Below are 25,162 nucleotides of genomic sequence, written 5' to 3' on the forward strand. Positions count from 1 at the left end.
GCTACCAATTCCCCAAGGGTCATTTATTTAGCAGGAGCTGTATCTAGAAATGTTGCCCTGGTTAACCCCATCCCTGTTGGAACTAAAAAAGCTTCTATCCAACGAGCAAAGTCACCACCACTGGTTTACCCACTCCCTGGCCGGCCCAGCTGAGCTGAGCCCTGAGAGGGCAAGAAGACACCACCACCAAGAAGGATAAAATAAGTTTTTATTTATAGTCTTATAGTAAAGGGGAAAGCCTTAACTTGCAAGACAATTCTTGGGCAGTATGTACAACATACTTTTTATTTCCATGGAATGGAATCAAACACGGACTGAGACTACAGAGTACACACTAGAAATCAGCAAATGCCAGGAACGGAGTAGGAAAAAGACAAAGAAATGAGGCCTAAACACACAAAACCCTTCACTGGGATCTGCTGACCGCAGCCAGGACCAGGGCTGGATCACACAACGGGAACGGGTTCCAGGACAGTTGGAACAGGAATGGGGTCAGGGTGGGGAAGGGTCCGCACTGGGGTGCGGGTTTAGTACCAGGTAAATTGCTCTTGGTATTTACATACAAAATCAGTTGGCTCTATTTCTTAGAAATACACACGGAAAGAAAGGAAGATTTGATCATTACTTTATGAATCTGTCGCTTTGCAATACCGACATCATCAGAAATAGGGACAATTCACTCAGATTCAAATTTCAGTAGCAGGAAATAAATATCAAAACATCATCACTGGCCCTCAATACAAAACCGCTACCCGACCCGATCCTCCCTCCTTGTCCCACCCCCTACCACCCCCTGGCGGCTACCACTTCACTGCTGCCTGCTGTCCCCCACACATACCACACGAGTGTCACGCAGCCCTCCCTAAGGTTGGCTGGGAGAAGCAGGAGTGAAACAGGCCAAAGACTCTGTGCTGCAAATCTGTCCCCACTTGTATTTATACCACAAACTTCTTCAGGGATCTGGCCTTTCAATAGGAGCGATAAATAGCTTTTTAGAAAAAAACAAAAACAAAAACTTAAAAAGAAGGGGGATTAATTCTGATTACTCCAAACTGGTCATCTTCTTAAAGTAGAGCAGTCCACAGATTCACAAAGTCTATCAAACGGAGGTGAGGGTGGCCTGGGAGGAAAGGCCTGGGAGGGGCAGGAGTCCTCCGGGCATGTGCCCGGCGGGGCTGGAGGAGCTGGTGGGTGGTCAGGACACCATGTGCTCAGAGGTCCGGCCGGCCGTCTGTCCTCCACAGAAAAAGCTGCCAAGTTGGGGTATTTTGGTTTAAAAATTCCTGGTGGGGACAGGGAATCCCTGAAGGGAAACATTAAAAAAAAAGCTTGTGGAAATGGGGAAGGAGAACGAGAGCTGTTGTCCAAGAGCTTCTACGTAAAAATAAAATTAAAAAAAAAAAAAAAAAAAAAAAAAGAGAAAAGAGGAAAACAAGAGTCTCTTAAATGGTTCTGAGGGTTCTAAGGATGAACTGAAAGGAGGATGGGACGATGGAGGAGACAGACAGTTTGTATTGCTGGCCTGCCCCGCGGAGCTTAGCTGGCCTCCATCCGGAGCTTCTTCCTGCTTTGGGGCTCTTCGGGCTCCGACTCCGAGCTGGAGTCTGAGCCTCCATCGAAGGCAGAGATGGTGCTGCCCTTGGCGTTGGTGTAGAGGCTGTTGTCTGAGGAGGGGTAGTTGGTCTGCAGTTGGGCACTCGACCTCGCCTTCTCCAGTGCACGGACTGAAAGGCAACCAAGCGAGCGGGTTACAGCCTTCTGGAGACTAGGGAAGCAACCGAGTCTCAGCTCAGGGTCCAGCCTGTTCTTCCGAAGGGCTTGCTGGCCCCCGAGGCTCAGGGTGGCTCAGAAGTAACTCCCTTCTGGTGCCTGTTCCACCCACACACTTCATTTCCTTCCTCCTTTCCCAGCCAGACCTGGGGGCCCAGTGGACATGGCCAGCCACTCTGCAATGCCTCCCAACCCTAAAGAGAAGGCTTGTGATGTCACCGTCCTGCCATGGAAGTCGACTGTAGAGACAGGAGCATAAGCTCCCTGTGGGACCCAGCAGCACAATGACAGAGAAGATGGCCTGGCGATGCCAGGCTCCACAAGGGTGTGAAGGCCACACAACAGCAGGGAAGGATGACATAAGATGTCGGCCAAAGAAAAGTTCTGGCTTAGCTCTCTCGTACAAGATCCACTTGGAAAGACAAGCTGGACACTTGGAAGCAAGTCGCCAATGCACACAGCATACCTGGGCCTCTCCACACACAGCCCCTCCATGCAGGCTGCGTGGCCCAGTAACCAACCCGATACTGCCCCCCGCTGCCCATCCCTCGGGGTTCAGCTCATCTTGAGCCTGGAAGGTCAACCCACTCATTTTATCTTATTTTATTTTATTTTATTTGAGGTGTTCTAACCCAGGTGGTTACTTGCATTTCCTTTTACTTGCATCTTCCATGAGGGAGGAAGAGAAGTGAATTCCCCAGGAACAAAGAACTTGATCAGCTCTCGCTTTCCCCTGTGGTTGTAGGAAAAGGTGGGTGTGAGCATTGGAGAACAGCATGGGCCTGGCCCATAGGCTGCCCTGATTGGACTACCATTGACAACGGGGAGGGCTCACTGTCCCTGAAAACCTGGAGTTTCTGGTACTTACAAAGCACACTCCAATCCAAGGACCTCAAAGCTCTTTTAAAGAGACACCTGATGCCAGGTGTGACCCCTACCGCAGGCAGAGCACCTGAGCCCCAAGAAGGGGAGAGATCAGGTCAGAAAAAAAGTCTCCAAATGTCCAACCCCTAGACTCCACTGTTCCCTCACTGGAGGCTCAGGTCCTTCCTCAGGATGGTTCTAACACTCAACTATTCAGGCCCAAGAAGCAGGGCTGCCGCTGCTTATGAGCACGCGCTCCGTGACTGGTTCTGACTCTGCAGGCCCAGGTGCGAAGCCCTGACCTGGCCGGAGCACAGCAGGGCCGGCTGCCCCACCGGCTCACGTGCTCACCTTGCTGCTCCAGGAGAGCATTCTGCCGCTTGAGGTCATCGATATCTTGCTGGTGTGTGTGGTTTTTCCTTCGCATATACTGGATATACTCTGTGGCTTTGTCTAGGATTTGGGCCCGGGATGCCTGTTGCAATATGAAAAAAAGCAAAGGGGACAAAATAAAGACCTAGTCCAAGCGGTGAGGAAACCATGCCTTTCTGCAACAGCAGCACGGGGGAATGGAAGCAGGAGGGTGAGGTGGGACAAGGCTGAGGAAACACAGGAATCGCTGCTAAGAGCCTTCTTTGTGCCAGTCAAGGCGTCGAGTGCTTTATGCAGCAGCACTCTCTGAGAGGCGGCTCCACCAGGGACCCGAGGCTCAGAGAAGTTTACTCGGTTAGTCAAAGTCAACAGCTAGATAGTGGCAGAGCCTGGATTCAAACTCGGATCCATCTGACTCCTGAATTTGTACTCCCCCCATCCCCTTTGGTTCTTTAGATTGCTTTCAACTTTCGGCCTGGCCATGTCTGAAAACATTAAACTACTACTTAGCCGAGAGCTTAGGCTACTCACTCTCTGCTAGGGTGTGACTACGGGCAGCTGGTCCAGTGAGACAAGAGCAAGATCTCGGTGGGAGCCAGCTCGGAGTTGGAGGAGGCTCAAAATTTTTCCCCAAGGTCCCTAGATTTCAGACAAACCCTGACTGTGTTACCTATTTCCAACTGAGCTGTGCTGCTGTGTCACCATTTCAGCCTTCCTGGCTAAAGAGGCTTTTGTGAAAGCTGTCAGAGCTTGATGTCAACACAGGAAGGGCATGAGATTGGGCCATTTCAGGAAGCAACCACACCTTTACCACAGCCGTGGGCAGCCTAGGCACTGCCCTGTTAGAGGAACAAGTTGATAAGCCATTAAAATGGATGTCAGGTTACTCTGCCCCTGAAGGCCAAACATGCCTGGAAGATTCCCTCCAGGTTGCAAGCATGGCCAGAGTTACTCACGGCCAAGCAGCCAACTAGCCAAACAGGTAGAATGGTACAAAGCGAAGAGGACTGATGCCCAAGGCAGGGTAGTCTAGAAGTTGAGTGTGGCATTCAGGCCACCGAGGCTTCTGAGGAGTAGCAAAATTTCTTACTCAGGGTAGGGCAGTACCAGACAATTCTGTGTTACCATCCTGGCGGGTCCTTGACAACCAGAACACAACAGGGGGGAAAAGGCAGAGAAAACATCCACACTCAGGATAGCAAAACTAAATCCACTTGTATTAAATCCTGACAATCTCAATTTATATACCTCGGGCTGGGCTGGGCATCAGAGAAGTTTGCAAGGCCTGGGTTTATTCACCAGTCCTCACAAGTACTAGAATTTCCAGGCTTTCCTCTTATAGCATGCTTAAGGCAATTTCCTCAAAAGGAAATTGTTCATATTCAACCATTTTTATCTGGTGCAAATTATATGCAAGGAACTGAGCAGACACTGTGGGGACACAAAACGTATTAGTCATGACTTCTTTAGCCCAGAAGCTTACTTACTATCTAGCTGAGGAGATAAATATATCTATACACAGACAAACCACAGGGCAGCACCAACAACTGTAACTTGAGTAGCACAGATTAGAAAGGCCATGGGAAAAGATGGCTTCTGGCTGGGGTGATTACCTACTGTGTGCCAGGCATGGGCCTCGGCCTCTGTGTGTGCGCAGGCACACACGTGCGCGCTCCCATCTGAAACAGTGAAGCCTGGTCTAACCCAGGGTTAGTTCCCATCTGTGGGAACGGGTCACTCTGGGCAGGGAGAACAACACGGCATAGGCATGAGAGTGGAGACTGAGCCAGGTGTGCTTCTTGAATAGGGCACCTTCTGTAGGAAGAATGAGAGTACCGTGCCACCGGGGCTTACGACTCTGGCTGCAAGGCTACTTCAGTTGCTGTTCCCCATTTCTGCTGAAGGGGACTTATTAGGTCTAATTATTAGGGGATAAAATGAAAAAAAAAGGGGGGCACATAATTAGAAAGGAGTAATGAAAATACTCTGCTTCTCTAGATACTACAGAAGGAATTTTTTTTTAATGTTTATTTTTGAGAGAGAGAGACAGAGTGCAAGTGGGAGAGGGGCAGAGAGAGGGAGACACAAAGCAGGCTCCAGGCTCCGAGCTGTCTGCACAGAGCCCGACATGGGGCTCGAACTCACGAGCTGCGAGATCATGACCTGAGCCGAAGACAGACACTTAACCGACTAAAGCCACCCAGGTGCCCCCAGAGATGGAATTTAGAAGTAGCACTGTAGGAAAGGTGGCAGAGTGGCAAGGAAGAGTTTAGGCATCCAGGAGACAGTTGCATTCTGGGCTCTGTCATTAATGCGCTCTGTGACTGCAGATATAATCTTTCTCTCTGTGGCTTTTTTTTTTTTTTAAAGCTTATTTATTTGAGAGAGATAGAGCGTGAGCAGGGAAGGGGCAGAGAGACGGGGAGAGAATCCAAGCAGGCTCCATGCTGTCAGTGCAGTACCCGATGCGGGGCTCAATCCCAGGAACTGTGACATCATGACCTGAACTGAAAGCAAGAGTCGGATGCTGAACCAACTGAACCACCCAGGCGCCCCTCTCTGTGGCTGTTTCTTATCTGACTAGAAATTCTCTCAGACCCCAATCAGCCTTCCAAATTCTATGCACCCCATCAGGATCCAGTTGCTGTGCATATTCACATCCCAGTCTCTCTTTAAGTCTGCCTATTTTTTCCACTAACAGTTCCCAGAAAGCAACACTAGCCCTTATTTAACTACTCATTTGCAGCTGGGACGAGGGGAAAGAAGCAAGATTGAAAATGTTTGGTGAGGACTCTTAATGAAATACCACACTGAGTAGCAGCCTGTGTGCGACCAGTTTCTTCTTCACATATTGACACATGAAACCATGAAGTGAAAGTGAGCAGTAAGCAGAGCACAACAAACCAAAAAGGGAAAAAGATCCTGTGAGTGGTGCAAGTTTCCATTCCAGGGCAGTTTTCACATGAAGATAAAATTCACAGATGCTCAGAACACAGAGGTCCCCACAGAAGGTGGGATTGGTATACACCCGGCTCAAGGCCTCCAGAGGGCTAAGCACAGCCCTTCCATTATCCCCTCAAGGCAGAAGCGTCCCAGGCCACCTCTTAGCCAAGTCCAAAAGAATGGTTCAATTAATTTATTAACTGTGCCCTTCCCAGAGTACTCACCAAGTAAAATCCAACGAGAGAAAACTTAAAGCACAGAATACAGAATTCCCCCAAATTTACATGCGGATCTAGTCCAGGGTGGGGGTGGGGGGTTGGCGCTGGAGGGACAGCAAAAGGTTGAGATGAGAAAATGCTAGACATCTAAAATCCCCTCTTCCTGACTTTCCAAACCATATGATCACATGCCTGGCCACAAGATTAAGGTGTGGGCAGGCCCTTCGCGCCTTTAGGAGTTTCTACTATGTGAACAATAAAAAGAAACAGACAAGAACCTTGGGCTTTATGGTAGGACTGTGTGCGGCCCCAGGCTTTAGAGCATGGACTATGGAATGGCCCAGGGCTTTCGGTTTCTGTTTTTTGAAATGCAGGGTTAGCTAAGTCAGCAATCTGTGAGTGAGTGACTGAGCAGACAGAACTTGGTAAGTCATTGTGTCCACAGATGGACTGTTGCCTTTGGATACCTGTTAGGAACTGGGATAATTTTCTCCCTGCTAGGTTTTACAGTCAGGAGGCACCAATTCTGATTCCGCCTTTCTGAGCAGAAACTGATCTCTTTAATGGTCTGGACACAGCCCTGAGACAGCACACACTGTGGCTGGGGGGACCAAAGAGGTACTGGGCCTCTATGTGACCGTGCGAGTCAATGTAAAGTGGCTCCTCGGGTTCCTCCTTCACCTGTGGGAGCCATGCAAAAATGCACTGGACAGCCCTGCCAGGTCCTGTTCCAAAGCCCCAGCTGCATTACAGCAGTACAAATGATGACGATGGTAAGAATGGCAGCAGCTAACACTTACTGAGCACTTATTTAATGCCAGGTATCTTCATACAACCTTCTGATGTATTACGTCCCCTATTTTATAAATGAGGAAACAGAGGCACAGCGCTCTAACTTGCCTAGTAGCAGGTAGTAGAGTCAGGATTTGAACCAAGGCCTCCAGGACACCTCTATTTTGGGAGCACAGAGGAAACTGTGGAACTAATAAAAAAAGATGGACAGAAATGCATTGACAGCATGGTCTGAGAGAAGAGTCTGAGCAAGAGAGAAAGGACTACGAAAGAGTCATGTGATTTGTCTACACTGATGTCGATAAAGACCCAGGGAGGATGGTTTCCTTGGAGGAGTCAGAGTTTAGGTAAATCACCCCCGCACAGTTAATGAGTGCAGGGATAGAGCTGAAGCTGAAGACTAGTTTTTTAAAATTAGGTTGGCAAAGTAAGAAATGAAAAAGAAGTAGCTTGTAATAACAGCAGCATTGAAGGAAGATTGTTTTTCTTTTTCGTTTAAAGACAAGTGAAAACCAAACAGGCTTCTAGCAGAGAAGAAACAAATAGAAAAAGCCTAAGGATGCAAGATAGCTTGCATCTATCTAGGACTGAACCTGACCCCGGAGGAGGGGAAACACCAGCCTCAACAGTGCGGTTAGCCTCGTTACCTAACAAGGATAAGACCAATATGGACAAAGAAGACCCACTGTGGTGTGGCCAAGGGGCCCAGCAGGTTCCTGCCCCTTTTCCAGCTTGTGCCACAGCAATAAGGAGACAGAAGAAAGGGTCAACTCAGCCTCGAGAGGCACCCACTTGACTAGAACTCCATTTGGGAACACAGTGCACCCACCTCATGTGTTGCAAGAAGTGACTACATTATTTCACAAAAGGATCCAAACCCAAGAGTTTCATTCTAATTAGAACCTTCTTAAGGCCCCAAATGTTTCTTGAAGTAGTTAACACTGACATTAGGATAAAATCCAAGGTTACTAAATCAAAACTTTTTACATAAGGCACAGTTCCACATGTTTCTGGAGATGTAAAGCTTATTACAGTAATCTGGATTTGTGTAAAAAGCCACGTTATTTTAGAAAGCAGGCGGAGAGAGGTAAGGAAGAGAAGAGTAGTGCTAGAATGTTCACATTAGGAACACCATTGCTATTCCCTGGGGTTCTAACCCTGACTGGAGAAGTAATCACCTTAGTCGTATTCATCACTTTTCCTCCTCCCTCCTTGCTGTCAAAATCAGATGTTACCACTGCCTTGTTCCCTCAAGAACCAAAATGCCACATCCTGGGGAATGAAAAAAGAACTACTCCCTGACTCACTAACTGACATTTGTTTTGCACTACATATTTTAGGAAACATAAAACCTTTATTTTCTGACACCTTGCACAACCTTTTACACGTATTAAGGTAAAGAGAAAGCTAGGGCAAAGCCTATATACATTTCCATTTGAAGAGTCATCTTCTGAAAATAAAAATTAAAGAATCTGCACAATAAATCTGGGCCTGCATTAAAGTGGTTCATTCCAAAATGGAACCCCCATCAATGCCAACAAGGGAGGCTGTGGGATCAGAGCCACCCTCAAAGCTTCCTGCTACCAAGCCCTCCCCAGCCTAGACTATTTTGTGGCTTACTATGGGAAGGCATCATACCCTTTACGGGGCTTAGTTAAAGCCAGGAGTCAGACATTTGTTTAAGAGTCAACACAAATCATGTTTCAAACATGTTGTGCCCTTGGTAGTTTGAGATGAGGGTGTGACACTTATTCATCAAGGTTTCACCATGAAGGACAGGAACACACATTCCCCAAAGAGGAAATACAACTAGTAAATAAACATGTGGAAAAGGATTTAATCTTCTAGGTAATAAACAAAATACAAAATTAATTACTAACTCTGCCTACTAAATTAATTCCCCCTCTTCAAAAAAATTCCAGTGATGGTAATACTGGTATTTTCAAAACACTGTCAAAAGACTAGTCTTTTGTTTTCGTGTTTTTTTAAATAAGGTGTCTGTTTATTCTTAATGTTTATTTATTTTTGAGAGAGGCACAGAGTGTGAGTGGGGGAAGAGCAGAGAGAGAGAGAGGGAGACACAGAATCCGGAGCAGGCTCCAGGCTCCGAGCTGTCAGCACAGAGCCCCACGCGGGGCTCTAACTCACGAACCGTGAGATCATGACCTGAGCCGAAGTCGGACACTTACCGACTGAGCCACCCAGGCGCCCCTAAAAGACTAGTCTTTTGAATTTGCTTTAAAGAATAAGAAAGGAAAGAATGAAGACATGAAAACAATCCTCTCTAGAGGAATTCTGGCAACAAATGGCAAAACCCAGATGTTCTTACTCCTAGACCTAGCAATCCAACTTCTTGGAATCGACTCTATGGAAACAGTCACCTGCAACAAAATGGTCATCACTACATTATTTATAAAATCAAAAAATGAAAAGCAACCTAAATGGCCAACAGAAACATGCCTAATGACTAAATATATGAATACATCATCAGCTGGGCAAAAGGCATGGTACGTGAAAACAGCAAGCTGTAACATTTCTCCCATGTAAGACGTGCAGAGGAAGAAACCAGAAGGGAATACTCAGATTGGTAATACCATCATCTCCTTGCTTCTTAGATGCCATCAATTATTCCATGGATTTCATAATAGCAGCTTGTGGGGGGAGAACTAAAAAAGGCAAGTTTCTTTTGACGTTCACTTTAAGATGGCACCCAATGTCGGTCATATTAAAGTGGGGTGTCCAGTGGGGAGACAGGTCTTTAAACTGCATGGTCGTCCAAATAGCTAATAAGCACTTGAAATGTGACTAGACTAAATTAAGCTGTGCTGCAAGCATAAAATATACTGGATTTTGTTGAAGTCATATTTATTTTTGCATACTAGGTTAAATAAAATATATTATTAGAATTAACTTCATCTGTTATTTTACTTTTTTACTGTGTCAACTAGAAAATTTAATTGTAGGGGTGCCTGGATAGCTTAGTCAGTTAAGCGTCTGACTTCACCTCAGGTCATGATGTCACGGTTCGTGAGTTTGAGCCCCACATCAGGCTCTCGCTGAGGGTGCAGAGCCTGCTTCAGATCCTCTGTTCCCCTCGCTCTCTGCCCCTCCCTGTTCACTCTCTCAAAAAATAAACAAACATTAAAAAAAAATTTTTTTAATTGTATCTGTGGCTCACATGAAACATCTGTTGGGCAACACTTGTCTTCAAATCTTAGAACAAAAGAAAGCTATAGGTTGGAGGAAGGGGAGGTTTTCTTCTTCCCATTTTTCCTAAACTTTTGTAATTTTGCTGCAAGGAAAGAAATGCTGAAGGGAAGCCCCGGAAACCAACTGGGTATCCTTCAAATCTCGAGATGGAAAAGCATTAGGTACAGTTTCCTGGCTCTCTAGTCCTCTCCATAGGAGTGAACCTTCCCCTGCTCTGCACTGCAGAGACTTCCAGAAGAATGGACAAGGCTTCTGCCCTCGAGAAGCACACCCTTTAGCTAGGTGATAAGATGGTCACAGAGAAAAGGGAGACACAGGCAAGGCCCCATGAAGCCCATGACCACTGGGGCTGATGGGGGAGCAATACTGTGGGGTTCTCTGGGTGGTGAACTGCTTGATATGAGCCGTGAAGGCAGGCAGGCAGACAGGCCCAGGCAAAGAGAACATGGAGGCACTCCGGCAGCAAAGAGTGCACAGGCTGGGGGGCCCTTGTGAGTGGGTCTCTTCACTGTGAAACCCTGATGTCATCTGGGCGGTAAGGCTGGAGTTGGGCCTTGAGAGAAGGAACTCCAACAGATGACATTTCTGGGGGAGAAGAGGAGGGTGTACGCTGCTCCACAGTCAGGGAAGGGGGAGAAAAAGCAGGAGGACAAGGTGGGCACCTTCTTTAGAGAACATAAAATACCAATCCTTACCTTGAGGGGCACTGAAAAGCCCTGGAAAGGTTTTCAGTAGCACAGAAACAGTTTACAAGGAATTCAATAAATCAGTACGCTTACATTTGCTGAACCCAGGGATTAATGGAGACTCGGGCAACCACGGACAATAAATTTAAGGTAGAAAATTAAATTTTTGAAAAACCTAGTTGTGAAGCAAATTACTGCACAGGTTGGAGTCTGGTCAGGTAATAATGAGTAAGGCGGTGAAAAGGGCAGGGATGGGGCTTACTTTCATCTACAACATAATCCCTTCAACAGCCCCATATGATGTAGAAACAGTGTTGCCAAATGAACTGCACGCCTTAAGAGGCGCCCACCAGAATGAGCCTCTCCCAGTATAACGTGGCCGGAGTGGATGGACAGGGGGCCTCTTTCCTTTAGTTAACAAATACTCTGCACAGTTCCTGTGCCAGGAACTGAGGGAAAGCAATACGACCAGAAGCTGTTTTCCCTGCCTTCGTGGTACTTCTTATGGTGTAGTGTGGAGGATGGGCAGACATTCACCGGGTAACTACACAAACAATTAGAACTGGGATAAGTGCCCTGGTCACAGTGCTGAGTGACTTTAACAGGACACTGACCTTCAGCTATAAGAACTGTCAGGTTCCCTGTTACAAGTGAGTTATTTGACAGACGCCTTAACATGTTAAGGAAGCGGGCTTTCATGGAAATGAAACAGACTAGCTCAGTATTTTAACCTCTCCTTCGATGCTCAGCATGTTACCTTATTATTGCTAAGTATTACATATAATCCTCTCTCCCAACAAGGGAGCAAGACCCTCAAGAGAAGACACTATTATACCTTTTAAACCTTTACAGCACTCACATAGGTCTTGGGTCGTAACTAAACAGGTGAGCACAACCATGTTGGCTGATGTTCTTTTGTTCAAGGACTGAGCAAGCCCACGGTTTCCTCTGGCACTCTCACTCCACAGCTACGTACTGGGAATTACCACGTGCCAGAGTCTATGGCAGGAGCTGACTGGGGCGGTGCCCTCATGTTCTCATCCAAAAGGAAAGAATTCTGAACTTAATGCTCACTAAAAGAAACCCCGATTTTATTTTCATCTTAAGTTATGTTCTCTCTTTTTAACACAGCTGTATCCAGAAAGGAGAAATCCATAGCACAACCGCCTGAAACCAATAAACATTAAGATAAACACATTTAGGAAGAGACTTAAAAGATGAGAAATTTCTATAAACCACCATACAGCTACAAATGGCAATGCTGCAATAGAACCTTTTATCACTAAAGTCAACCACGCTAAGGAGACAGTGTGATTGGATGCTGGGGCTAACTTATGGGGTGGAGGGAAGAATTATATCCCCATGTGAAGGCAAACTAAGGGGCTGGCCACCAGGTCTTGAATCCACATCAACAGGATGAGTTCAGTGCCAGCAAGCCATCGGGTAACCCTCCCTAGCACCCAACCTACTGCCCTTAAAACAAATAATAATTCTGTTCCAGAAAAGTAATGTCTTCCCAGAGAACAGTCGTTACTCCCTTACTCTGGTTGACTGGCTGATGGTTCTAATGCCATCTCATCTTTCCCTGTGGGATGTCCAGTGGAAGAACTACATGGGAAACAAGAAACTTAAACAACAGAGTTCAAGAGTCTACTTGCTAACGCTGCGACCTATGGCAAAACCCAAATGGACCACCAACTACAATGGTCTATTTCTCAGAGAAGCTATGTGGACTCAGAAAAACGTACAGAGTTAAATGATCCTCAACTGTCTGCACTTCAGTGGCACCTACATATATCACCTCAGAGGAGAGTATTCTAGCAATAGCCCCTGAATGACATACTGCCAAGAATACCGGCTCTATCTTGAGGGAGCTCCCAACAAGATATGGTAGACAAGATATGGTAGAAAGACTGACCTTGGCAATCGGCAATCCCGAGTTCTAGTCCCTGTTCAGCTACAGACAGGGACCATGATCTCAAGTTGCTTCCTCATCTCTGACACAGTAATGATGGCAGGAACAGCAGTAATAGCAAACGTCAATTCTATTAGCATAATACCTCAGAGAACTGCTGTGCTTACTTTTACATTGCATCACAGATGTTGATTACTGATTTTTTTTTTTACTTACACAGAAGGTGATCATTTTTTATAATGTTTACGATAACAGTATAAATAGAGGAAGCCGAGGATAGAGTTTGGGTCTCACATTTAAAGCTATTTTTTTAATACAAGTATCCCCCATTCTTGGTTAGGATCCAACTCACTCAGTACTGGTTTTGCATTAAAAATCAAAAGGCTTAGGACACGTGACAGATGATTCAAATATTAAGTGAGAAGTCACATGGAAGTTAAAAATGCTCAAATCAAAGGAGCCTGGAGGCTTTCCTGCAAGAATCCACTTGAAGCTCACCCAAACTCACGATTATTTACACAATGTCACAACCTTAATTACTGCAATCCAAATCAAGAATTAGCCAATTTCCTTTAGGTTCAAATACCGTATTTTTAAAAAATTACAACATTTAATGAGCACAGGGAAGACTGAGAGACAAAGCACTCTTCCTGCTAGACTCCCTACAGCATCTATGAAACAATGCTGGCAGATAAGGAAAACAACGTAGACGGTGGAATTCAGATGCGGAGGGGCTCAGGGTTACTTTACTCATGCTCTGTGTGAAATATCTGGATTAGAACACAGAACAGGACTCTGAAATTAAAAAGGCACCTGGTAAATTCCCACACTAGGGCTTTATTAATGGGCTCCACATAACCTGGCCCCTTGACTGCTCTTCTCCCCTATTCCTGCTACTTCTCTGACCTCATTTCCTGTCACCATCCCTGCAGTTCCAGCCTGGCCACTCTGGCCTCAGCTCTGGACAGGCCCGGCAGTGCTCCCAGGTTCCTGCCTTGTGGCTACTACACTTGCCTTCCCTTGGCCTGGACTACTCATCACCAGATAGGTACATGGTTCTTTCTTTCACACTTCCTTCAAACCTTTGTTCAAATGTTGCCCTGCCAGTGAGTTTTGTCTGGCTTATTGAAAACTGTAAACCTGCCTTCCCTGTTTAATTTTCTCCACAGCACTTAACTGAAAGGCTATATATATTTTACGTTATTAGCTCATTTTCTATCTTTTCCTCACCAGAATAAGCGCTTCTGCTTGTGTGTTTTGTTCATGGCTGTCTCCCTAGTATCTAGAACAGTTCCTGCCATGTAGAAAAACCTCAAATAAGCATTCGATGAACAGACTGAGTGAATAAATGAACTGGCCACAATGAATGACTATTCAGTTTAAGAGGCTACCAAATTCAAACCATCAACTTCACTGAAGAAAGGAGACAACAGGATTTAGGATACTGTGATTTTAAGGGCTTAAGGAAGATTATTATGGTAATGTAAAACAGGCTGGATAAGGAAAATGGTACAGCTGAGCTCCTATGACCAACCTCTCCCAAAGTGTCCTCAAACTTAAGAATGTCTAAGAATCAGTAGTGAATCTGACATGAGTGATCCAAAGGCCACTTCTTGGGAAACATTGCCTTGGTGCCACTCCTGGTTAGATGTGAGACCTAAGAGAAGGGAGCTCATTCCATTTAATTCACCAAAGTCGTTTTGATCGATACCATGGCATATGAGTAAGCACTGACTGTCAACAGCTCAAACAAACACAAGAGATAATCCTTTGCATGTGTGTACTTTGACGAAAAGAATGAGTCTGTCTCCCCGTCATAAAGATTTCCTGTGCTGCTTAGACGGTGTTGTGTCTAGGAATGCTGTTATCCTAGGTAAGCACCTTAGTTCAAGGACACTTAAAGTAAGTCCATGTTAAGTAGGCCTAACTCATGACAAATTCTGGTTTTGCAATACTAGGTATTCACTGGCCTGTTTTGTTTTTTCATAAAGGTCAGACTTACTCCATGCTTCAGCCACATACAAGGCCACACCTCAGATAAGGTATAAAGCACATGATTTACCAGAGTGACAGTATAAACAAAGTGAAACTGTAATGGTTCCAAATTTGGCTCTGGATAACCAAACGCAGGACCCCCACCCACAGAACTGAATCAGGAGAGCTACGGAAAGTATACCTGAGAGCAATGATTTTTCTTAAAACAGCTGTTTTTTTAAACACTGTATCACTAAACAGAAATACACAGGTCCTCTTTCCAGTCCGCCATCTCTACCACTGAACTGCTGCAGAGAGCAGCTGGCTACGTCTGTGTTCAGGATATAACTAACTGTGCAAACAGATGTTTTTTCCAAATTCCAAGAAGTGACCCCAACCCATACGCTTTTTACTCAAAGCTTCCAACTTTGTTTTTCAAATGTAGAAACAGCTGGTGCCTACCTCTCCAGGGAAAACATTAGTTTCTGGAAGGCCATCAGTGGGGCGGAGGGAAGCAGGAGAAGATCAGTTACTATTTTCCCTCCATTTCGTATGAACATGTCTCTTTCCTTAAGTCTTTTGTCCCACGGCTTAACATGCTCTTTATACGCCTTGAAATAACAGCTGTTGGAACTGGGAGATCACTAGTGTCCAGGTTGGTTCACATACATTCCTGAGAGGTCTCATTTAAAAGAAGTACTAACTTCGAACTATACAAAAGAAATGCTCGTGGAGGTCTAGGGAATCACTAACCTCAGAAATCCTTAGTGTTATCCCAAACTTCTATGGGCTGCTCCCTATACTATAGTTATAATAAATTCTTGAAGGAGTAATTCACAAGTAATACTGATTTTACAAGTAATACTGATTTTAAAAGAGAACTCCTACTAATGTCTTACAAGCAGCTCCATTTTATCTGTCGTTATTTGCTAAGGACAGAGTGTGTCATATACCCAAAAAAATCAAAAAGTAAGGAAACCATGTAATTTCCTTCCAGATAGGTGAGTGGCCTGGTAAGCCCCACAGCAAGTTCCAAGTTAGTTGTGGCCATCAGTTTCTCCATAAACTCACCTTCTCTCCTTGGAGTGATGGGACCGAGTCCCGCAAACTGTGAAAGCTGTCTTTGATGTGGTCCCTACGTTTTCGTTCCAGTGCGTTATGATGAGCCCGTTTGTCAGCCTAGAAGAATGGGAAAAAGAGCACATTAGCAATGTCGTTCCTTTTGCTTGGTACAGGTGGGTGGGGAATAGCCTGGAAGTATATGCTGTCAGCGCTGTCCCTGGCGATTGGGCTGGGAAGGATTTGTCGAGGTGGGCAGTTAGGAGTCTCCAGAATTAGGATCTGCTAAAGGGGGAGAAAGGGGTGAGCAAGGCTTGCGACAGGAACATCCAAAGTAGCTCGATGCATCCAGCTCATGCATAAGTAAAATAAAAGTTATTCATGGGGACAAAGTGCAACTCTCCTGCAACATCAGTCTTCCCCCACAACTTACTTATGTGACAGAACAGCCGCCAGTCCATGGTTAGGAAGTGACCAGGGAAAAGCTCCAGAGGGGCCCCTTCATAAAATGTGATTACCCCCACTGTAAGAGATTCCTCATGGTGGGTGCCCAGGAAAGGAGTAAAGTCACTGGTGCAGTGCTTTTCATGTGAAACCCATCACCATGAGTCTGCTCTGGGCTCCAGCTTGCTAAAAGGGACTAGTTTAAGACCTGCTCACCAAATCATACAATCGAAACTAAAACCTCTAGAAAAGCCAGATGCGTGAATCTGAGATTATGACAGAGATGACAAAGACACCAAGTACATTCTGAGTTCCTGTTTTTTAAAGTGGATCCACGGTGCCATCCTGCCAAGGGGTTCCCCTCACACAGGCTATGCCAGAAAGTTTGTTCTTAGACAGCAAATCATCTGACACCCACAGGCTCTGAATAAATTTCCTCAGGCACCTGTGGCAGGTCAAGCTTATTTGGCAGTATCTAAATACCCACAGACTGGACCGAAGTCTTTATCCTGTCTTGCTTAGAATCACAAAGAACTATCAGCTGTAGAGCGACAAAGACTGGTGACAAATCACAAGCGGCAAAATACACTGGCTTCAGGCAAAAGAGAGTGCTGGAGAGCACTGCAAGAGAGCTTCAGCAGGTCCCTAATAAAAGAGCATTTTCTCCAAATGGAACACAGACACTTAACTTAGTCTAAAGCAAGAACCTTGATCACTTGTACACTTTGGGAATTATGGAGAATAATATACTCTGAGAATTTACGCTGAATACACAAGGTTGCGCTGAGCTACTCAAAGAGCAAGTCTGTAAATGGAAATTTCGGGTAGCTTTAACCTACCCAGACAGAGCACCGGGCACTTTAGATATGAAGCAACAAGAGTAAATAACTTGGCTTAGACAAGAATGCCTCAAATGAATCCTTGTACTAGACAAGATGCACAGGCAAAAATCTATAAAGACAAGTCATGGGAATGAAAGGACTTAGAATTCTACTGTATAAGCCTAAGTCTGAGTCATTACAGAGGAAGAGGAGGCTGGGAGGAGCTGTGGTAACCAAAGTCCCCTCCTGGTGTCTCAAGCACAACACCTCGCCTCTAGCTCTGCTGAATCAGACACCTGGTTCCCATCATGGCCATGGTTCTTTCTACATGGCATGGCAACTCATCTTCAGGGCAGATGCCTGGGCACTTCTAACACCCTCCTAACCTTGTTAAAGTCTGAATTCGTGGTAAAGTGAGTGCTTGCTGAACTCCAATGACATATGAAATCTAGGGGGACACTGAGGGAATGATCAAGCTTGGACACCAGATAACTTAAGGCTAGAGGTAGGTGTGCTGCACCACACAGCATTAGAACAAGAATGCCAATGCCTTCTAACAGCGGTATGAAATAACCTGGAAGTATTGAACATATTTAAGTACCCAGTCCTTTCCTAACTTACTGTCCCCTCTAGTCACCTACACAGGTAAGGTGGGCTGGGTTCTAACCTTGACTCTACCTAAAGCACTGAGAAGGTGGAGAGGACATCTGCCTCTCCAGCATTTGTTACCTACTCCCTAAGATGGTTTATTTACATGCAAATTAACTGCACAGCTTTGGTCTCCAGCAGCAGCCCAAGATACTCCTGTCTACTAAATCACCCTGATTCCTGGCCCTCCTCCCGGCTTAAGAGCTGTGCACAGAAGCAGTGACAGCAGAGTTACCCACAATTCCTCTCGTTGATACAAATAAAATCCTAATTGTCTGTTTTCTTTCTGGGAGAGTCCTGGATATCTCAAAAGGTTAGAATCAAGTTGAACTTGGTTTCACTCAGGCCTGCACTAGACAGGTGGAGCCAGGTATAATCTAACACCAAAATCATCCCCACAATGCACTACCCCTTCCCATTCACTGAGCCTTGAAAGGACTCAAATGGACAAGTCTTTTGGTTAGAGGATTGTTAAGTGAACTTGGCTGTGGACCATCAGCAGAAATCTTGGCTTCTTATCTGGGGAGCCAGCCAAGTTTGAGAAGTTGGCTCAACAAGGAAAGGCAGCAGTCCACTGCCTGGTAGAAAGCCTAGGCTGGGGACTGTTGTTCTCGAAGTAGTGGATGGAATTTCTGTGGTGGTTCCAGGCCCAATTTAACTAGCAGAAGGGTAGAATCTTAGACCAATCCCTGTTGCCATGTCCATCCCAAGCAGCTACTCTTAACCAGAGTCAATTTCAAAGCTCTCAGAGACAATGGCAATGATGTATTGTCTCCTCCCTAGGCCTCATCTGAAAGAGCAAATTAAAAATATGCAGAACTAACATGCCTAACTCCAGGCAACTCTAGACTAAATGATACCTCTAGTGGCTTGAAAGACCATATGAAAAACCTTTACACAATGCTGAGAATTCTGTTCAGGAAACATTTCCAAACCACAGAGATCCATCCAGCCCGATAATAATGTTCCCCAGCCCCCCCGCCCCAAATCATCCAAATGAAGGGCCAGTTGCCAGGCTTATCACTGCTTTGTTAACAGTCTTCACTTGCTGGAAACCTTTTTCGAAAGAGCCAAGATTTCAGAGTTGAGAATGAAAAACAGGGTAAAGACTTCCAGTGTCAAGCATCTGAGATCCTCCCACAAACTCAAAACTAGTTTAAAACAAGGGGGTGGGAGTGGGGTGCAGGAAGGGCCAAACAACTGTGTGTCTTAAATAAAGCTCAACTCAAGAAATCAGCCAGCTTTCTGTTGCCCATACTGAGATGTTTGAGAATGAAGATGAATGGGACCAAACAAATTCTAGAAGACAGCAGAGGTTTTCTTGGGCTACACAGCTGGCCCGCAAATGCCTTCCTCCTTACATCCTATAGGAGCAGTGGCTGGATGCTGCCACTCTTCAACTACACTCAATTTGCAGTTTCTGCCAAAAAACCTTTCCTTCAGGGCATCCCAGGCTAACAGAAATCCTAAAGGGTTGTGCGATACTGAAGAGTGGCCCACAGATGCTCAACAGGAACTCCAGCACCAAATCGCTTCCAGCTTTGACATCTCTGCCAAGGTTTTTATCCAGCCTCTCAGTTTTATTTCCACCAAACTTTCCATACTGGCAGCCAGAGTAAAAATCTTCACCTACAATTTGTCCACCTCTGACACTAACAAGCACGTGTATCTTAAGTGTTATTATATGTTGAAAGCAAACATTATTTTCCTAGCCAAGAAGTTGCTAAACTGGCAGGAGGTCATTCAAGCTAAGGAGGTGTGTTCAAAATCGAGGGAAATCTCTTTAAATTATTTCCTTCCAACTTACTGCACAGAGAATGTATCTTCCTTCAAGGCCTTACATCAGTTAGCAGCCTCATTTCCTACAAGTTCTAGGTAGGCAAACAGCAGGGGGAAATAAATGCTCCATTATTCAAGGACGCACAAGGTTTTCGAGAACGATGCCATTTCCAGGCTATCTGACATCTAACCCCACCTATAAGGAGAATCTTCTTAACTCCAATACAAAAAATGCTCTCAGCATATACTGAAAGTTGCCCACTAAACACGTACTGCCTTTAAGAAATTCAAAGATTGCATTTTAGAGGAGAGATAATGTTGCTTATTGTTAATAAGCTACTCTTATGAAACACAACCATGGAAAATACACAGGTTCAAAATTCTCATCAGGAAAGATCTATTTATTACTTCTGATGGGAAGCAAATAGGAGAAATAAAACTGAATTTCTAAGCAACTTAACTCATTTTAATCAACATGAAAACTGCAACATGAAATAATGGGCAGCTGCGACGAGAAACCACTAAGGTCCTTAATAGGAAGATATAAATTTCAAGTTCCCAACACCTCTCCTGCTAGAAGCCAAATGCCTACGATACATTTCTAAAATCAACTAAATACATATGTTTTTGAGGTTTTTTGTTTTTTGTTTTGTTTTGTTTGGCATCATTTGGTGCCTAAAAGAACTTGGGAATGCTATTATCCAAATATGCTATCAAACTACAGCCATTTGAGAAATTAAAAATGCCTTGGTCATGAAATTTTAATCGAAAACCAAGTTAGATTCCACGATCAACAATTTCCCCATTATGGGCATCTTGAAAAAGGACTTTAAAACATAAGAACACCCTTTACTCTAACAAACAGGCGTATTTAAGAAGCAAGCCTGGCATTTCTGTACCACTGTCAACACTCTGAAGCACACACAAATTACATGCAGCGTGCACACTTCTACGCAACTAATTCCAGGTAAAACAGACAGTGGCTTCCAAGTAAATTCCAATCTCAAAGACGACCAAGCTCATTCCCTTCTAAATAGACTGTAATTCCCAACAAAGCACAGAGCACTACGAAGTTAAAAATATTTAATAGGAGGAAGACCCACACCTGAAACTGCACAGATCTGTTTTTACGCCCCTTAACAGATATACTGTAACTCTAACACATCCAGCTGATATGGATAATAAGCCTTGAGTTTCCTAACACACTAACCCTGCATTTCTCGTCTACTTTCACTTTTTTCCAAAAGTAACTTCCCAAACAGAAATAAAACAAAAGGATTTACTTCGTATGAAACATACCCGTCCCAGAAAAGTCTCTCTAAAATGCAGATTTTTCCCTCCAAAAAAGAGTAAGATAATACCAGCGGGACTGTGAGATGCATAAAATTTAGTAATAAAAATATTATTTCCTTTACAAAGCTTACTGGTCACTGGAGAAGCTGTTTTCCGTTTGCACTGAGGCAACAGAAAAAAAAATTCACCAAATCAGTTTCACTTTCTGTTAGAGTTAACCTCACTTCTTAACTATTCTTGCAGAGAATCTTAAATTTCTCACACAGTAAGGCTGTATCTACTGTAGTGACCTCATAAAAGACAAATGAGGGTCTTTTTTTACATTAGGACCCACAGAACCTTCCAAATAACTTGTTAGAAGTTCTTCTGTAGTCCTGAATATTTGGTTGTTCACAGTCCACAACCTTTTCTGAATACAAAGCTTATGAATAGTTCCCTCCGAATAAAAAAAAATGTATTATCTATACTAAACGGCAGGAAATAAAGTGATGTATTCACAGAGAAAAAAAACCCGAAATCCTTTTTACCCTATTTGTTCATGATAATTGTTTGATATGCCATAAATATTTATCTGTTGCTTCTTCTTTCCATGCTCTTATGATTATTTTGTGCCAGATAATGTTTAAAAGTCTCGGCAAATAGGCATGCCTGGATGGCTTAGTTGGTTAAGTGTCCGACTTTGGCTCAGGTCATAATATCACGGTTTGTGAGTTCGAGCCCCACATCGGGCTCAGTTCTGACAGTGTGGAGCCTGGAGCCTGCTTCAGATTCTGTTCTCCCTCTGTCTCTGACCTTCCCCCACCCGCGCGCGCGCGCGCTCTCTCTCTCTCTCTCTCTCTCAAAAATAAACATGAAAAAAAATTAAACAAAAAAGTTTCAGCAAATAGATGTGTCAAATTAAAAACAGAATCAAATCCACTCCCACTGCCCAACTCCCAAAATCAAAGAGAAAGATCTTAGGCACCTTAACACCAAACTAAAAATATCTAAGAAAAACAATGACATTAGCATTCTAGGAGAGTGGAAACATTTTAATAATTTAATAAAGCAATTTACATCAATACCCATGTGGATGGATATTTTGAAAAGCAGAAAGCTTTCAAGAACTGTAAGCCAAACTTTCACAAAGAAAACTCTCTCACTGGAAAGCCAATGTAATTCTAATTCAAATAATGATTCTGCAAAGGAGGCCTAACCAATCCCTATCCTCCAACCGTGATCAAGCCCTGGAATACATTTTATAACTGGAAACTTGGGGGGGGGGGAATGTTTTAAAAAGACTGGGTTCTAAACATGAAACTCAACATTCACACCATTAAGGGTAATAGTAACTAAAAAAAAGGAACTGAATTTCCAAATACATGTGTAAAGGTAAGTATCTGACAATACTTCAAGGAAAAATAGAGCAAAATCTTTTTTGTGACTATTACCCAGGGATAATTTTTAAAATCTGATGGAACAACTTCATACTCCAGATTTTATGGAAATATTAGCTCTCAATAAACATTTTTCTTAATGCCTCTCTGCTTGGAGAACCTGCAGAAACTTTGCCTGCTCTACTGAACAGTAGGTACAAGGCAGTGGACATGCTTTTATCCTGTGATAACAGAAGCATCAAAGTGGCATCCTGCAAATTCTAACAAGTCCCCAAACATCATGTCAACAATCAGAAAAGTAAAAAAATCTGGATTTCTAATCTTTCTTCAAAACAGGAAGATCTGGCAACAGTGAGCCCTCACTCCCACATAACAACAACCCACTGGAGTTTAATGGCCGTCTTTTCAGTAAAGACATGTGCTGTCCAGAGCCCTAGTCCTCACCTCTGCTCTCTACTTTATTCCTGATGATCTTACTGCCTGAGCCCCCCAGAGGCATCTGAATTTTTGACCCCCCATTCTATAAACTCTGTACCGTTTCCATTTGTCAAATGTTAAGACACTCTGATGTACTTCTCTCCCTCTGACTCTGATTTATTTTGTGTCTATTCTTTTTTTCTTTCTCTAATCTCTTCATGGAACACCCACCGCACTGTCCCAGACTGGAAAGGCATGAGATTAGTGTCTATCTAAATCCACAGAACATCTACTGAGAACATTAATATCAAAACCCTGAGAAATTACTGATAACATTGTATGGTCTCAACCGCCACCTTTTAGCAAATCTGTCTCTGCAATGCCACGCTTTCCTCACCAATTTTTCTATTTTCTTTATACCTCTCCTTCAACGCAAATAGACCACAATAAGCTGTTTGTGACACTTTCCTATTCAACCTTTGGCTCCTCTACATTTCTAATTTCTGCATTAGAAAAATACCAGGTTGTGCTAGACTCTATAGGCCTGTAGAAATCACATGACTTTTGGTTAAAGATGATTTTTTGCATGTGGCTTCAGCCTCACACAACTACGCATGTATTGCTTAGAACCTACTTGTTCCAAAGTAAATCTGACAACTTTGACCCAAAATAATACAATTTACTTCAGAATGACACATTTCTCATTTTACACTTACAAAGTGACAGCTAGATCACCCACGTGAAAACTACTGAACGATTCATTTCTTTGCAAACAGCTCCTTTCACTCACCTACAGTCCACTGAAACTTACCACCTGAGAGTCTAGAATGATGAGATTTGCAAACCCGACCCCCCCACCTAGAACCCCAGAACAAGGCCCCGCCTCACCTTAGCGGTTAACAGGAGAGTTTACTACAATATTAAAAATAATAGAACAATCTCTTTTTCTCTCTGACCCCAAAAAGGACTAGAACTGAACGGAAATGAAAATGAAATGGAGAGTAGGAGACGTACCGCAGATTGAAACCTCGGTTGCTCTTCCTGGAATAAGAGAGAAAAAAAATAGAAAATATAGAAGTTATTTTTACACTTCACATTCAATAATAAGAAAGAAAATGCCGGCGGCGGAGGAAGCGGCGGGTGGGGAGTCGGCCCGACCCCCCTCCCTCCCTCCCCACCCCACGCCGACATCACCCCAGCGGGATCCGGTAGCTGGGCAGGGGGGTCCCGAGCGCCGCCCCTCCTTCCAGGATCCGACATCGGCCGGAGGGGATTTAGAGCACTGTCTCCTCCCCCTCGCACCCAGCTCGGGGTATCTGGGCACTCCCAACCCCTGTCCGCTCTCCCTCACCCCCCAGGATCCGCGGGTCACGGGAAGAGGGTGATCGCGGACCCAGGGGGCAGGTCCTGAGCGTCGTCCCCTTACCCGGGATCCGGACAATGGGATCCCAGGCGCACCCCGTCCCAGTCCCCCGGATCCTGAGCGGGATAGGATGGGAGCGGGAGGCCGCAGCACCCTCCTCCACGGGGGGAGGTGGGGGTCCCAAAGGCCGCGTGTCTCCTCCCCACCTCCAGTCCCAGAAGGCCGCTCCGGCTATGAGCCCGGAGGGGAGCGAGCCGGGAGCGCGACAGAGGCGGTCCCAGTCAAGGGCGGGGGGGGGGGGGGGGAGGGGGGGAAAGGGGAAGAGGAGGAGGCTGCCCGACCCCCTGCCGCCGTCGCCCCGCGGAGAGCCCCGGCCGCTGTCCCCGCCTGACAACCCGTACGGGAAGGAAGAAGCCCCAGGACTCACGTCGCTCTCCACCTCGATGTCATCGTTATCGCTCATTTCCTACGGCCCAGGGAGCGGCCACTGCAGCGGCGGCGGGGAAAGGGGAGGGGTGCAGGGGAGGGGGAAGTCACCGACAACAACAAGCCGAGTCCCCCCACACACACACTCACTCACTCACTCACTCGCTCTCTCACTCACACTCACACACACACGCACACACACACACAACACGGGCGAGAACCACCTCCTCACTGCAGCACCGGATCAACGGCGGCACGCACGCCCGGTCGGCCCCCTGCCACGTGACCGGGCCCGTCACGCTGGGGCCGCCGAGACTTGTAGTTGTCGCCCCTTTGACTGACGGCCCAGCTGGAGCCAGTAAAACTACAAATCCCATAAGGAACTGCATTTAGTCGTCGCCAGCCCAACCTGTTGACGGAGCCCAGGGCGCCTGCGTGTCCTGTGGAGGGGGCGGAGAGAGAAGCGGCACGATGCCTGCTGGGAGTCGTAGTCCGCAGACCGCGAGTTGTCAGGAGGTTTTCTTCCCAAGGCAGCAGAGGAGGCTGCTGGGAAGATAGGACACGTGGAGGGAGTTGGGGCTCCAGGAGCCGGGCATGGTCTGAGCTCTGGGCGCCGGGCCCAGGGGGCAGGGTGGAGGCTCTGGGGGAGTAGCCGGCTGCCTAAATAACGATGCCTCTCCTCGTGCGACTAGTTTTACTTTGTCTTTTTGGTGCCTGAGTTGCTCTGCATTGCGCCCTGGGGCGTAACCCACTAGGGCCAGGGTTGGGCGGGGGAGGGGAGGGGGGTGCAGA

At 45.6% G+C, this 25,162-nt stretch overlaps 1 protein-coding gene across 5 annotated transcripts; it reads right to left on the reverse strand.

Annotated features, from left to right (window-relative positions):
• Positions 1-191: 191 nt before the first annotated feature.
• Positions 192-24,708, reverse strand: MAX (MYC associated factor X). Of its 5 annotated transcripts, none has more exons than XR_006218918.1 (6): positions 24,372-24,644; positions 23,596-23,622; positions 15,816-15,923; positions 2,986-3,109; positions 2,403-2,503; positions 1,639-1,724 (listed from the first exon to the last, which is right to left on the reverse strand). XR_006218918.1 is itself a non-coding variant. In XM_042989915.1 (5 exons), exons 1-5 carry the CDS (start codon positions 24,405-24,407, stop codon positions 1,537-1,539), a joined length of 483 nt encoding a protein of 160 aa, XP_042845849.1. In that variant the 5' UTR covers positions 24,408-24,641; the 3' UTR covers positions 1,442-1,536. The 5 variants fall into 5 exon arrangements, 3 of the variants coding, with proteins under 3 accessions (XP_042845851.1, XP_042845849.1, XP_042845850.1); XR_006218917.1 differs by having other exon boundaries at positions 1,643-1,724; positions 2,419-2,503; XM_042989915.1 differs by lacking the exon at positions 2,403-2,503 and having other exon boundaries at positions 1,442-1,724; positions 24,372-24,641.
• Positions 24,709-25,162: the final 454 nt, after the last annotated feature.

This window comes from Panthera tigris, chromosome B3, assembly GCF_018350195.1.
Source record: "Panthera tigris isolate Pti1 chromosome B3, P.tigris_Pti1_mat1.1, whole genome shotgun sequence".
NCBI classification, from domain to species: domain Eukaryota; kingdom Metazoa; phylum Chordata; class Mammalia; order Carnivora; family Felidae; genus Panthera; species Panthera tigris.